The sequence below is a fragment of the Pseudonaja textilis genome, chromosome 3, assembly GCF_049901715.1.
Source record: "Pseudonaja textilis isolate UNSWEBS1 chromosome 3, rPseTex1.2, whole genome shotgun sequence".
NCBI lineage: Eukaryota > Metazoa > Chordata > Lepidosauria > Squamata > Elapidae > Pseudonaja > Pseudonaja textilis.
Genome location: NC_141992.1, coordinates 181,472,410 through 181,488,597, shown reverse-complemented (window position 1 = coordinate 181,488,597; position 16,188 = coordinate 181,472,410). Strand labels below are relative to the sequence as shown.

Sequence of the window (16,188 nt, the reverse complement as noted above, 5' to 3'; positions counted from 1 at the left end):
GTTTAGTTCAAGGTTACTCAGTTGCATTAAAATCTAACACTTCAACCATTTCATTGACTCTCACAATATTTATTCAATAAAGGCATGAGCTGCGTGGGAGAAAAGGTAAAATATGAAATATATTATCCAAAGAGCAAATAAAAAAGAATAATATTAATCACATTGGTAGAAGAAGAAAGATGATGTCCCCATTTTTAACTAATGTTGCATCCATTTTTGTGCTTTATTTTAGCGGGTCATTGTGGAATTCCAGAGCTTATAGTTAATGGTCAGGTGATTGGTGAAAATTATGGATATAGAGACACTGTTGTATATCAGTGCAGTCCTGGCTTTCGGCTTATTGGTTCTTCTGTACGGATATGCCAGCAAGATCACAACTGGTCTGGTCAGCTTCCATCCTGTGTGCGTAAGTAACACAATGAAGGTTATCATGCTTTATGATACCTGGTTTTTCTAAGATGAGGAAAGGGATAAAATTAGAAGAAGAACAAACAGTTAGATTCTTTTGGTCAGATAAGTTGAGACTATAGTGTCTAGGAGACAGATACTCAAGGAGAAAATCTATCCATACAATTACTAAGAGTGTTCACTGGCTTGATGGCACATAATAAATCAAAAGTGCCAAGAATTCATAGCCAGGGGATAGGATTGCACCACATTTGTATGTATCTACAATATCTTGGAAAAAGCAGTGCTACACTGAAAGCCAAAAAATAAATAAATCTTAATTTAGAATTGTATAGGATATTATTTTACATATTTTATTTATTAATATTTAATTTTATAATGAAATCCTATTAAAATACCATATTATATATTGCTATAATTTAGTATAGACAGTTGGGTATTTGTATCATTCAATTCAGTACATATTTCTTGAAAAATAAATAAAATGAAAAATAAATGTTGTAGTCACAATGATGTAGTCATTAGAATTTGATGTTCAGGACAAGCAGGTAATAAACATGTGAAAGGTTCAATAATATTGAAGCATTCATATCAATAGGTTATCACAAGAGCTTTTTCTTCAACCTATCGTTAAATTCGTTAAACATTATCTTGTGGAGTTTAATACATACAAAGCAAACATTGTGAATGAAAACCCAATCTTTCTTTTTCAGGATATATTCTAACAGGCAGCATTAGCAGATATATTTCTAAATTGATTTAAGGATAGGTTTAATTTAAATTTATTAATAATTCTGAGTACTTCTAGACTGTAAATAAATATATATGGATTAATAACTATTCTGTAGATCAATATGGAGGAAACAAATTTAATTTTTAAAAATAGAATCTCCAACAAAATATTCTGTTATCACCTTCCTCTTTCTTCTGTCAGTCTTAGTTTTTCTACTATCAGTATTCAGTATTCTGAAATGTAAGGTACACTTACAAGTTAGGACATTAATGAATTGGAAGTAGTAAAGATTTGGGTGTGGACACTCACAATACAATTGTTTTCTCATGCAACACTTTCTCCTTTCTGTGCAGGATCACCTTTGTAGTCTACAAAATATCTCACAAAATAAGAGATTAATATTGGTTATGTAGTCTAATTATAACAATATTCTTCTCTTTTTCTTCTTCTGATATTAGCTGTCAGTTGCGGTCATCCAGGGAGCCCAATTTATGGACGAACAAGTGGGAATGGTTTCAATTTCAATGATGTTGTGACATTCTCTTGTAATATTGGCTATGTTATGCAAGGACCAACAAAAGCTCAGTGTCAGGCAAACAGGCAGTGGAGTCAACCACCACCTATATGCAAAGGTGAGATATGTCAAAGGCAGTCTTTTTTTTAATGAAAGGGGTGAGTATTTTAATGATAGGGATTACGCTATTAATATTACAGTTAAAGGTAAAGGTTTCCCTCACATATGTGCTAGTAATTTCTGGCTCTAGGGAGTGGTGCTCATCATTACAAAGCTGAAGAGCCAGTGCTGTCTAAAGATATCTCCGTGATTATGTGGCCGGCATGACTAAACACCGAAGGAGCATGGAAAGCTGTTACCTTCCCACTAAAATGGTCCCTATTTCTACTTGCATTATACATGCTTTCGAACTGCTAGGTTGGCAGAAGCTGGGACAAGTAATGGGAACTTACTCCGTTATGCAGTTAATATCCAGTTAGACAACATCAAATGGAATGATACGTTGAATATTTTTATTCTTAGATTTCTGTTCAAATTATTTTTGTTTACAGAAATGTCTGCAGCTGACATGGGCATTAGGCTAACTATGATCCATCAGAGGTCTTTGGTGCTCTCTGAGCTTGTTTGTTTTCTTGCAGAGGTTTCATTACCCAAACATAGTGCACTGATAATGTTACCTAATTTGGATAATGAAATGTCTGCAATAAAACAGCCAAACTCAGAGAGCACCAAGAAACCCTCATTTCAACCCAGAGCTATAATTATTTTCCTCTCCGTTTAATCCACTATTAAGACAATTGTATTTGATTAATATATACAGCTACTCCTCAATTCATTACTGTAATTGATCCCACAATTTCAACGAACTTGTTAAGTAGCTCACCATTTTTGGTATCAGGAATTTTTTTGCAGCAGCATGGAAATAAGTGCAGTTTGCCAACAAAAACATTGTACACAGTCACGTAACCATGGAGCACTGCAAATAGCTGTAAATGCAGGTTTATCATACTTAACAAAGTTGTTAAACAATTACTCATAAGTTGAGAACAACTTGTAGTTGGAAAACTATCAGGAAATCCAGGGTCATATGCTATATTAGAAAAAAAAAAATCACAGCATATTGTTCCTGTATTATCATCAAGAGAACATCAGGAACATTATTTATGAATCTCTCAGACTTAAGCAACTTTTTATTGGTAACCTATCTTTGCAGAAGTATTTCTGTTTGCAGGTAACAAATTTTCCACAATGACTGAAGCATGAAATAATGCATAAAACCATGTTCAATTAATTTTGCTTTTTTTTTTCTTGTTATGTTTGTCTTCTCCTTCACAATTTTTTTTTTGTAAATTTTATTTGAGTTTACACAAAGAGAAAAAAAATACAAATAAAACATCTTTTTTGAAAGTAGCGTAATCCCGGGTTACATTTCTTCGTACAGACACAAATTCAGGTTCATGCTCATTTTTATATTCTGTTCCATATCTTATTACTATTTTACATTTTCTGCATAGCTTCTCCCCTCTTTTAATTTTCTCAATTTTATTTTAATTATCTCATCTCAATTCAAATCATTGTATTTATATTTTTTGTCTGTCCTGTTTCAATTATCTATTCTCTTTTCTCATTAAACAAAATTTCTCCTGTAGTTACTGATTGGAGTATGATGGCTTTATATCTTTTCCCTAAAGTTATAACATTCAATATAATACAAAAGTTCCATTCGGATTCTGCTTGGTACATTCTTAAAATACACACTGTATTCTTAAAAAAAGAAAAAAAAATATAAATGTATATAATTAAAACAACATTCCATTCCAATTCAATTCTATCATTAATATTAATATTCATTAAAGTCTTAACATCTTTAACATTACTTTTCAATTAAATATCATACTTCTATGGGAACAATTATAAGCTTTCCATAGTTAATTACCCCCCATCTTCACTTATATTTTATAAAACATTAACTAATTAAAATGTTCCCGTTCCTTCCTAATTCAATTTTCTCATTTATTTTATTTCATTTATTTTATTCACAAACATTTCACTAAATTACACTAACTATTTTATCCCTCATTTTAATCATACTTTGTTTCCAATTTTCTAAAGTTATTTCTATTACTAATATAAAAATACAATCTTATGTACCTTTACAGAATCCCTTTTTCAGTTAGCTTTTCACCCATTATCTCTAAATAGGCCCTGTTTCTCTATATCTTGCTCCAGTCCTTTGTAACTTCTTTTCCTTTCCTTCTTCCCTCTCTTCTTCTCTCTCCCCTTTTTACCCCCTTGTCTCTCTACCTCGATTTCTCTCTTCTGTAGTCCCCTTTTCTGTTGCTTTCCAGTATTATACTTATTTTTCAAATTATTTTTCTTTTCTTTGGTTGTTTTTTTTAAGTCTTAAATTCTCCATTCTCTTCCCCCCCTTTCCTTTTTCTTCCCCACATAAAATTGCTTGTTCATTAAAGATGGCTTCTTTTTTGTCCCAGTCTTCTTGTTTTGCAGTCTTTTCTTGTTGTTTCTCATAGTTCCAAATCTCCATTTTTAAGAATTGAAAAATGAAGCCAAAAGAACCCTTCCCTTCTTGTGCATCTTCTTTGTTCTTTTTAAATTTCATTTTCAATTCATCCAGAAGTGGTGCCATTGTATAAATTTTTAAACAACCACCCGATTGATTTTAGTCATTCAAATATAATAACCAAAAATCCAAAGATCACCAAATAATCCAAATACACGCAAGCTGTTTCTTTTTTGCTCTTTTTTTTCACTTTCTCTTCTGGGGTTACTATTTAGTTGCAAAGTTTCAGTTAAAATGTATCTTTTAGAAGTCTTGTTGAAGTTTTACTGTAGATTCTTTTTAATTCCAGGAAGACTCCTCCCTCTTCCAGATCCTGCCCTTATTCTTTTTTTCTCCCTTCCTGCTTATGAAAAACAAAAATTTTAATGTCCAGAAATCTTTATTATTCCTTTGGCATTTTGTTTTATTTTCAACTTAATTGCCTATTGATTTCAAAGTGGATTTTTCTGATTTCTTATTTAAGTCTCTTACTTGTCAGTATAGGGAAGGAGAGAGAAGGGAAAAAACCCAAATCTTTCCCTTTTCACTTTCCTTCGCTGCTTCCGACTCTTCTTTGGGAGTGATGTTATTTTTTGTAAGTTTAAATTCCAGGATACCTTAGTTGTTGCTTTTACAATTTAACCCGGTCAGCCAAAACTTTCACTTCTTATCTTCCTCCTGCACATTCTTTTCCAGTCGAGTTCTCCTTTGTGGTGGCCATTTCTGACCACCGCTGCAACCACCTTTGGGAAAGGGAGTAATGGCCAGCTGAGGAGGAGAGATGAGGCTCTCCTCAACCCTGCTGGTAGTCTCCCCCCTCTTCACCACCTCTACGGGGTGGCTTAGCCCCAAAACCAGCCAGCTCAGGGCGCTCCAGCAGCGAGCCCAGACAGAAACAACACACGATCGCGGATTTCTGTCTGTCGCTGAAGCCCTTGAAACCGGAAGTCCCTCCTTCACTGATTTTGTTTGTTTGGTTGGAGCTACACAAATTCTTTAGATGTTCTCTCTGTTTGTTTTTTTGTAAAGTTCCCTTTTTAAAAAAATACCCTCTGCATCTTCTGATAAATTAACATTAACACATTACTTAGAAAAGATAAATGATTTGGGGGTCACTGAACATTAATTTATAATAGTTTAAACTTGATTTTTAAAAGATCGCTTAATATGTGTATTGATTAGGGTTTCTTTTTGAAAAGCTGAAACATCCAGAAAATTTTATTTGTTTAAAAAGGGGAAAATTGAAACAAATGAGTTGATTTAAAATCAACAGCTTATACACATTTTCTTTCAAACCAGTTCTTGAACACGCTGAGAAAGAAATTGATTAGTATAAAAATTAATCAAAACTACCTGGTGGAAGCTAGTTAACTTCTTAAATAACCTCAAGCTAACAGTTCCTTATATGAAAAGTTAAATTAATTTATTCCCTAATAGTGGGGGGGGGGGGAGGCAGAGTAGCATTCATGCTATGAAAACCACTCAGGATATTTGTAAAATGTAATTTTAAAAAATTCGTATTGAAGTGTGAGGGTTGCTACTTACCTTTTATTTAGCATTATAGCAATCCTTACAGTTATGTTATGTTGTTATATAATATATAATATATTGTGTTATTTTCTTTTATTTTTTTCTTAGATGTAAACTTTATATGTTACTCATAATTTTAGTTCTTTATTTTATTATTTATATTCTGGTTTATGTACATTTGTGGTATATTATAAAGTTTTCTTTGAATAGTTAGCTTTTTTCTTTCAGTTTTCTAACCTTGTCTGTAACTCTGGAATTTTCTGAGAGTCTTTATTCCTCATCCAAGTTCTAATCACACATGATCACACTTAACTTTTTCAAATCAGTCAAGTTGGGATAAGTGCTGGTATATTTCTCCCACTAAAAGACGTTTCTTTCTAGATGCTTTAATCATCAGAGCAGCAAACTCCAATACTATTTAGTTATTTATTTCCTATGGTGCTGTGATGAAAATTAGTTAAAAATGAAAAACTGTCCTTACTTAAACGATTTCTCTATATAGAATGATGATGATGGGGAAAAGAAACATGTTTAATGCATGCTTTATAGCTGATGTGATGGATATGGCTGCCACAGAGAACGCGTAAGTCTGTGAAGTTCAGAGTTTGAAATTACTTAGCTGCACCGCTGGTTAGCATGATAGAAATTATTGAATGTGTCTGGGCTGAGTTATCAAGATATACTATTGTGCAGACAAAAAACACTAGGTATGCTCAATAAGTGGCCTAATTATTTTTGACAAGATACATAATGACTATAAAATGTAATTTTCATTCAGGGCAATATTTTGCAGGTGCTGCAATCTTTCATATTAGCATTAGGAAGTTTGCCCAAAGTGTTGCTTATTAAATATTATATATGAAAATGATGCAATTCTATGGTTACCTATAAGCAAGATAGGTATGTTTACTCACAAAAAAGCAGTGCATTTTCATTAATAGTCTTTCTTTCTCTGGATGTGAATTGGAAATAAAGGTGACTCATTTTTTAAAAGGCATGTGGATATCAAAAAGTACTGCTGTGCTTCAGTATTAATTCTGTAAGGTTACAGAGAAAGAGAGAGTGGCATTAAGTTTTATTCACATAAAATCACCACTTATTATAGGATACATACATCATAGAGTGTATGCATACAGAATACAATGCAAATATTTTTCAAGTTTTTCTAGTAAAAAAATAATGCATTAAAACACAATATTTATAAGCCAGCATTAATTAATATTAACTTTACACACCTTTGATATGTGAATGGGAAATATACAGGTCATGTCAATTTCTGTTATTTGCTCTTGTTTAGTGGTCAACTGTTCGGATCCAGGAATCCCTGGAAATTCTATAAGAGAAAGTAAAATAGAACATGGAAATTTCACCTACGGAACGGTTGTTTTTTATGACTGCAGTCCTGGGTATTTTTTATTTGGCTCTTCAATTTTAGTCTGTCAGCCAAATGGACACTGGGATAAACATCTGCCAGAATGTATTAGTAAGTATTTTAAAATATTGGTATTTATAACTAAAATTTGCAGTAAGAGCAATCCTAAACACTTGTATTCTAAGAGCTGTTATCCAATTGTAATTCCTAGAAAAACTGACTAAGGTAAGTCAGTGTCTGAAGTAATGTTTATTTTTTATTTTTGTATTTATTTTTATTTATCAGTTGTTTACAAGACAATAGGTATAAGTAAAAACATAGTTATGAATACATCGATACATATAAGAAAAATAAAAAAATATAAAAGAAACAATAGTACAGGAACGATAGGCATGTTGGTGCGCTTATGCCCGCCCTCTACAGACCTCTTAGGAAAGGGGTGAGGTCAATAGTAGACAGTCTAAGGTTAAAGTTTTTGGAGTTTGGGGAAAAAAACATAGCGTCAGGTAGAGTATTCCAGACATTGACCACTCTGTTGCTGAAGTTGTATTTCCTGCAATCAAGTTTGGTGTGATTAACCTTGAGTTTATATCTATTGTTTGCTCTTGTGTTGTTATGGTTGAAGCTGAAGTATTCATTGACAGGTAGGACATTGCAATGTATGATTTTATATAGTATACTTAGATTTGACCAAAGGAGGCATAGTTCTAGGTTTTCTAGGTTTAGAATTTCAAGTGTGGTGGCATAAGGTATTCTACAACGAGTAGAGGAGTGGAAAACTCTTCTTGTGAAATATTTCTGGACTTTCTCAACTGTGCTAATATCAGATACGTAATGTGGGTTCCAGACTGGTGAGCTGTATTCGAGTATTGGTCTAGCAAATGTTTTGTATGCTCTAGCTATTAGTGTAATATTACCAGAGAAAAAGCTACGTAAGATTAGGTTAACAACTCTTAATGCATTTTTGGCTATGTAGTTACAGTGGGCTCTCTAGCACTTAGATCATTTGAGATGAGTACTCCAAGGTCATTGACAAAGTTTGGATCCTCAACAAGATCTTGACTATTCAGCCTGAGTTTTATTTTCTGATTTTTTTTCTGCCAATATGTAAGACAGTGCATTTATTTGTTGAGATTTGAAGTTGCCATTTGATTGACCATTCTGATACATAGTCAAGGTCTTTTTGGAGGGTAGTAGTATTGTCTGTGGTGTTGAATAGCTTTACATCATCAGCGAAGAGAACGCAGTTGCTCTTAATACGATCAAAAGAGGTCATTTATGTAGAGTATGAAGAGAGTTGGTCCTAGAACACTGCTTTGGGGGACTCCACTGTTGATAGGTACAGAATTTGATAGGACGCTCCCAATTTTGACCAAGATTGAAGTCACCAAGAAAGATAAAAGCATGTGGGCAAGATGCTGCCCGTGTTAGTAGTGTATTTAGCTTGTTTGCAGTTCAGTGTCACAATCAGAGGCTCTGTAACATAGTAACAACCGAAATGTGATATTTAAGGACAGTTCACAGACTATAGTTTCAGGAATAGCAAGCTCTTGGGTAAGTTGGATGTTTTTTAGATGTAGGGACTTTTTATAGAAGATAGCAACACCATCTCCTCTATAGATTTCACGATCTGATGGGTAAACATGATAGTCTCTTACTGTGGTAATGGAGTCAGGGAAAGATGCGTTGAGCCATGTTTCACAGACAAATGTAATGTCGAATTTTGCTGTATTTAGTAAGAGGAGAAATTCAGGTATTTTATTTACAAGGCTTCTTGCATTGAGTAGCTTGCATTTAAGGCCAGTTGTGGTTGGAATAGAGGTAGTTAAGGGCATGCATGCCTAGTTTTGAGTGATGTTGGATTGGATAGGAGCCTTGAGACTATTGAGACAACCAATTAAATATGAGCCAACAGTGTGTGGTGGCAATCAAAAAAAGCCAATGCAATCCTAAATTGCATTAATAGATAAATATAATCAAGATCAAGTGAGGTTCTAATACCCCTCTATAAAGCCTTAGTAAGACCACACCTAGAGTACTACATCCAGCTTTGGTCACCACATTATAAAAAAAGATGTTGAGACTCTGGAAAGAGTGCAGAGAAGAGCAACAAAGATGATTAGGGGACTAGAGGCTAAAACCTATGAAGAACGGTTGCAGGAATTGGGCATGGCTAGTCTAGTGAAGAGGGTAAATATGATAGAAGTGTTCCAATATTTGAGGGGCTGCCACAGAGAGGAAGGGGTCAAGCTATTTTCCAAGGCACCAGCAGGCCAGACAAGGAATAATGGATGAAAACTGATCAAGGGGCGATACAACCTAGAAATAAGGAGAAATTTTCTGACAGTGAGAACAATCAACCAATGAAACAGCTTGCCTTCAGAAGTTGTGGGAGCTTCATCACTGGAGGCTTTCAAGAAGAGACTGGACTGCCATCTGTCAGAAATAGTATACAGTCTCCTGCTTGGATAGGGGATTGTATTATATTACCTACGAAGTCCCTTCCAACTCTGTTAATCTATTATCTGTTTATTTGTTTTTCAATTTTGGTTCACCACAGTTAATTGCCTTTCATTAGGCGACATTCAATAATTTTCAATAAAATATTTTCAATCAAAAATTAAATAATTAAATCAATAAAGCTACATTACAGTGTCAAAAATATATATTCATGATGTGTTCCTCAGTTAGTGCAGGGCAGATCCTTGCTATTATCTTTGAGCTCTGTCACTTTATACCAATAATATAGTCCATCTGATTTCTCTCTGGTTAATCTTCTACGGTCCATGGATAAAAGTATTTATAATACATAAATACCAATTATATATAAGTATTCAGTTTGAAAACTGTGTTCCTGATAAAAAAAAAATAAAGGGATTGGTAGAAATTAAGATGTTGATATTCTGCTTCATTTTGGCACCTAGCCCACGCAATCTAACTACTTTTTTCCCTCCGTATTCTTTCCAGCTTTGGCTAGTCTCCAGCCACAAGTAGCGTATGTGGCTTGCATGTTTCATCAAATTCAAATTGAACTTGATCATAACATTGATCAGAATTGTCTTCTTCTGCGTCAGTAGCGGGTACATAAACTTGGACAATTGTTCTATTAAAAATATCTCCACAAGATCCAATTCATATTGCCCATTCCATTGTACCCAGGCAGCTTTTTCCTATGCTCTTACTGAGTATGAAAGCAGCGGCATTCCTTGCTCCCAAAGGTGCCTTTCCAAAAGGCAATGGGAGTTTGTTTTTCCTTAAAAATATTTTGCTTCTAACTCAAGAAGCTTCCTTAGTTGAGAAACGAAACATCTTCAAAGAAAAACAAAGTACACTTGCCTTTTGGAAAAGCACTTTTGAGACACCCTTGACTTGGATGATTGAGAATCTCCATAGACAGTAGAATTTCTTTTTCGTTTGTTTTTTAGGCCCTAGTAAATAGTATGATTTGCTGACTGAAATTATCTCTGATGCCTAAGATGTCAATGTGTAGTCATCTTTTCATATGGTGAATTTTGCCATGTTCATTTATTTATTATTATTTTATCATTTTTATATCATTTATTATTTTCAGCATTTATTATTTAGCTGTAAAGCAATCATCCATCTATCAGAATGTCTTCACTTTCCCAAGGTAACCCTGTCTTTACTACTTCAGATTTGCTTTTTCTACCTGGCAACATCAATAATTAAACATCCCAAAGGCTTTAATCTATCTGCATCGTAAACACTATTAGTGTTCCAAAAGATCCTCAGTTCTTCTTCAGTAGCTTGATGAAGACCATCTGACCTGAGGGACCCATCATCTGGCAGTATATCATCAATCACTTTACAGTGCCTCTTCGTGTGGTTTTCCTTTCCTATAAAAGGAAGGAGTGCTTTACCATTGTCTTTCTTCTATGGAGTATGAAATGAAGGCCCCCGCGCCCCGTGTCACTAAAATTAGTATATTTTTCTGACATCTTCCTACCTAGCAGTTGCCTGCTTGCTTTAGTGGAGCAGCTAAAATGGCTTTCACATCTTGGATGACTTTGCTGAAGGTCACCAGTATTCTTTGTTCATCCTTCTCTCCTTTGCTATCATGTGGCAACTGAGCAGATTTGAGGGTTGACTGACTTTCTTTTGCTCTGCAAAATGAAAAGGATGGTGACCTTGTGAGGGATGTGGAAAATGAATTATTATTCCAAAGTAATTGACCTTAGCTGGAAAACCAACTCTTGTCCAGATTAGCACTTTACAAGAAGAATTGATCTGGCTGATCAGACAGCTGTTTTCATGATGGTAGATTTGATTTCTAAAGACTATAATACTATTGATCTTGATTGTTGCATAGATATTTGTCATTTCTAGGTTTATTCAAAAGCAACTGTTGTAACAGTTCCTTTTAAAGCTGAATTTAGAGGGTGATATTTCTCACAAAGCACATATCTTGACTCCTAGGACTTATTAAAACTGACCTTTCAATTTCTTAACTGCTCCATTTTCAGAGTTAGAATAGAAGATCCCTTTTAATGTCCAAGCCTAAGACCAAAATCTAATGTTTTGTGCATGATCACAACATAATCTCAAAAGGGGATACCATATAACAAGAAACTATTCCAATACTCTCTGTAAATTCAGATAAGACTACATGTTTCTTTGTTTATTTTTAAAAGGTTTAAAATATAACAAACACACACACACACACACACACACACACAGTGTGAGAGAGAAAGAATAGCTATAGGTTAGTGAATACATTGGTAATAATGAAGAGCAATTTGTTCTATGAATTATATGAAAAACATGTCTATAAGATCATCTTCACCATAATATTGTATTGGTAAAATATATTGATAGTGTGCTGGCATAGTGGAGAATTTAGTTGGCTGATTATAACATAATTTTTATCTCCAATATTTATGTATCGTAGTGATTGACTGTGGTCATCCTGGCATTCCCCCAAATGCGATCCTTTCTGGAGAAAAATACACATTTGGATCTACTGTTCATTATTCTTGTTCAGGAAGGAGATCATTAATAGGCCAGGCATCCAGGACATGCCAATTAAATGGACACTGGAGTGGAACAATGCCTCATTGCTCAGGTACCACTTTTAAAGTATGTGAATGTGCTTTTGAAACCATGCAATACAGCTTTCTTTTTGGGTGCCCTTGTTTCTTTTTCAGGATTTCTAAAACCAGACCTCCTTTAAATCACAAACAATTGTAATCAAAGATAAGTTTCATATTAGGTGCCCTCATTCACCTATAAATTCGCAAAACTAAAAGGGAAGTGATAGATTTCAAACAACGTTTAATCTAAAAGAAAATTAGTAAATAAAACAGGAAGATTGAAAAGTAGGTAAGGAATTTATTTATTCTTTCCCTTTGCATATTACTGGGAAGGATGTTACATTTCATATGGGTAATTTGTGCATTACCATTGTCTTCTCCTAGATTTGTTTTTGTTTAATTTGGAAAATAATTGCTGCATACCAACAGTCTTCATCCATATAATATCTGTTTCTGTTGAACTCATATCTGAACAGTTTCTGGAGAAGATTTTTCAAAACTATCTCTAATTCATGGCATATTAGAGAACTAAAATTCCACAAGGGTATCAATACAGCTTTCAAATAAATAGAAATATATAGTTTGATTAATAGTATAAATAGCAAGCAGAGCTGTGCTTTGTTATATTGTTTAAAATTAGAATCACATCAGAACCATAACACATAACTTGAGGGAAGCTGAATGTCTTAATCTTTTTTCTTAAACAAATGTGTTGTGATAGTTTTAATTGTATAAATTATTATTGTAAACTGATAGAGATCTCTGGAAAGTTCAGCTGTATACAGAAGTTATAGTATTATCTATTAGCTACATCTTTAAAGTTACTGTTTTGGTGTTTAGCTTCCTCAAAATTTGGATGTTCTGGTAAAATCTTACTGGAACTGAAATTCATACAGCACCTATGTAGAGATTTGTGAGTGTGCCTGTGTCTGTGTGCTGTTTACCTTGTATTTGGTAGATTTATCAGAAAATTGCAGAGGTGGATATATGAGTTTTAAACAAATTCACCTGTTAATGTTAAACAGATAACTGAATAATATCTGAGTTGTACTGTAGCTTAACAAAAAGTAGTATTAAATGGCATATTCACACAAGTCAAGGACTTGTGTACACCGATATAAATAAGAAAGCATAAACAGTTTCTGTGGATTAACTCTCACACGGAAGTTATGATTTGTGATCCTAGAAGGTACATCTTCCATAGTAAAATAGCAGGTTTAATAATTGTCTTGTGGCAAAACTAACATGTATTCAATAATTCCTAACATGCTTTGTTATTATATCCTATTCTTTAATCACACAACAATAAGAGAGAAGAAGAGCATATGATAGACACTATTTCTACATAATCAAATAATATTAGAAGGATTGCCTATATATTATTATTTGCTAAAGGACATATAAATGTATAGATGAAATATTTTCTCATATTCCAAATGTAACTGGAAATGTAGGAACCAATTTCACTTTATTTTACAATGCTTGTAATAACTTACAAGCTTGAAGCTCCAGAGAAACTTCTACAACTTTATAATAAATTCATAATATGACACATTTTTCTTGTAATGTATATCACATTTTACTCTTGGTAAACTGCATTTTTATTACAATAACTTGGACACTGATTTTGCCGCAGTGTAATTTACGCTGAATATAATTTGATTTTAAACTAGACAAGCCACTGACTTTAGTTATAACTCATATTCTACATTGAGCTCGATAGATTCTTTAAAAAACAATACCACAGAAACAAAGCACTGGTTTTATTTTATTCTGTTTTTTTAAAAAAAATAATAATTCAAGAACATTAAATAAGGGACTTGAAATTTCTATGGTCTCAACTGAGTGCTATATGTTCCAAATTAAGAAAGTCAGTGTACAATTGTTAAGTCTGGAATGGATACCCCCCCACTTTTTTTTTATAGCCTACTTTTATTTTTGCACCGATTATAAATTGATTCCTCTTGTTTCAGGTTCCTATAGCAGGACCAATACAATGTAACTCTAAGTATTCTACCCCAAATGATCTTTTTTCTTCCAGGTGACACAGCAGGAACTTGTGGGGATCCAGGAATCCCAGGCCATGGTTCTAGAGAACAAACTAATTTTAGAACTAAAAGTGTTGTACAGTTCTCTTGTGAGCTTGGTTACATCCTTCATGGATCAGAGGAAAGAACTTGTTTGGCAAATGGAAGTTGGACAGGGAGGCAACCAGAATGTAAAGGTAAATTATTTTCATAACTGTATTGGTTTTAAAAGCACTACATGAGTTTTTATTAAACAAAAAGTTATAATAAAGTCCAGTGATGGGATTCCAAAATTTTTACTACTGGTTCTGTGGGCATGCCTTGGTGGACGTGGCAAAGGAAGGATATTGTAAAATCTCCATTCTCACCATACTCCTGGGGAAAGGTTACTGCAAAATCCCATTCCCTCCCCACCCCACTAACCTGCTTTCCAGCTCCGTTCTCCTATGTAGGGCAATAAAAGAAGATCCAGTCAATCAGCTGGGACTCAGTAAGCAGAGAATAGATGGGGCCAGTCAGAAGATGGTATTTGCCAGTTCTTTGAACTACACATAATTTCAGCTACCGGTTCTTCAGAACTGGTCAGAATCTGCAGAATACCACTTCTGATAAAGTCATCATATATCTGAAATCTATTAGCTGCTTATATTAAACCTAATGACCTTAACACAGTCATGTATAGTTTTGATTATGTGTGTGTGTGTGTGTGTGTGTGTGTGTGTGTGTGTGTGTTTTCTTAAGTTTTCATGGGTACTTACATGTATGGTATTCAGCTTTGTTCGGGTATTTTCCCACGTCATTATAGTTGTGCTTTTAAAGTTGTAGCAACATTTTGGCAGAATCTCATCTGCCATCACCTGGCTTCTGTATTGAGTTCGTCTGTGAGTCAGACTTTTACAATTGTTTCAGTTTTAAATTTGGGGCTAGCCTACTGCTGTGCCAGAATGGTTTTTTCTTCATCCTGATTGGTTGGGAGTCTTGGTTTGTGTTTATTGGTCTTGGAGTTTGCTGTGTTCTGCTTGATTGGTGTTTCTATTATCTTCTGTCTGTTTTGTGGCTTTTTTTGTCTTGATTGGCTGGCAACATTGTGTTCCTGTATTGGAGGCTTTTAGTGCAGCTTGGCTCTGAGTAAATGGATGGCTATCATTTATTAGGAAGCTAGGTTTCATCTGGATGCCTGGTTGAGGTGTGTTTGAGCTGGAGATATCAGGGGGGATCTGTTTGTGCCCAGGGGTTTGTCTGGCTTGTGGTGTGGAGATTTTTTTTTTGTTGGTGAATGCAAGCAGAACACAGCAAATTCCAAGACCAATAAACACAGACCAAGACTCCCAACCAATCAGGATGAAGAAAAAACCATTCTGGCACAGCAGTAGGCTAGCCCCAAATTTAACTGAAATGGCTGTGAAAGTCTGACTCACAGACGAACTCAATACAGAAGCCTGATGATGGCAGATGAGATTCTGCTGAAACGTTGCTACAACTTTAAAAACACAACTACAATGACGTGGGAAAATACCCGAACAAAGCTGAATACCATACGTTTAAGTACCCGTGAAAACTTAAGAACACACATATACATATATATATGTGTGTGTGTGTGTGTGTGTGTGTGTGTGTGTGTGTGTGTGTGTCAAATAAATTCCTTTCATTGCTATATTTGAAGTTATATGAGTCACGGTGGCACAGTGCTTAGAGTGCAGTACTGCATGCTACTTCTGCTGATTGCCAGCTGACTGCAATTTGGCAGTTCAAATCTCACCAGACTCTAGATTGACTCAACCTTCCATCCCTTTGAGGTGGGTAAAATGAGGGCCCAAATTGTTGGGGGCAAGATGCTGACTCTGTAAAACTGCTTAGAGAGGGCTGTAAAGCACTGTGAGTCTAAGTGCTATTTCTATTGCTGTATTTTTTTCAATATATATAGATTTGATTGGTGTTTTATATAATTTATGCAAAGCAATTTATGCTTTCATTTTTATGCAACTTTCTGTGC

At 34.4% G+C, this 16,188-nt stretch overlaps 1 protein-coding gene across 1 annotated transcript in view; it reads left to right on the top strand.

Annotated features, from left to right (window-relative positions):
• CSMD3 (CUB and Sushi multiple domains 3) overlaps positions 1-16,188 on the top strand; it is a 646,074-nt gene that overhangs the window by 566,955 nt on the left and 62,931 nt on the right. The window contains exons 53-57 of the mRNA XM_087931634.1: positions 233-406; positions 1,600-1,773; positions 7,043-7,228; positions 12,027-12,200; positions 14,210-14,392. Coding sequence (XP_087787760.1) covers positions 233-406; positions 1,600-1,773; positions 7,043-7,228; positions 12,027-12,200; positions 14,210-14,392 — 891 coding nt within the window. The remainder of the gene's footprint in view (positions 1-232; positions 407-1,599; positions 1,774-7,042; positions 7,229-12,026; positions 12,201-14,209; positions 14,393-16,188) is intronic.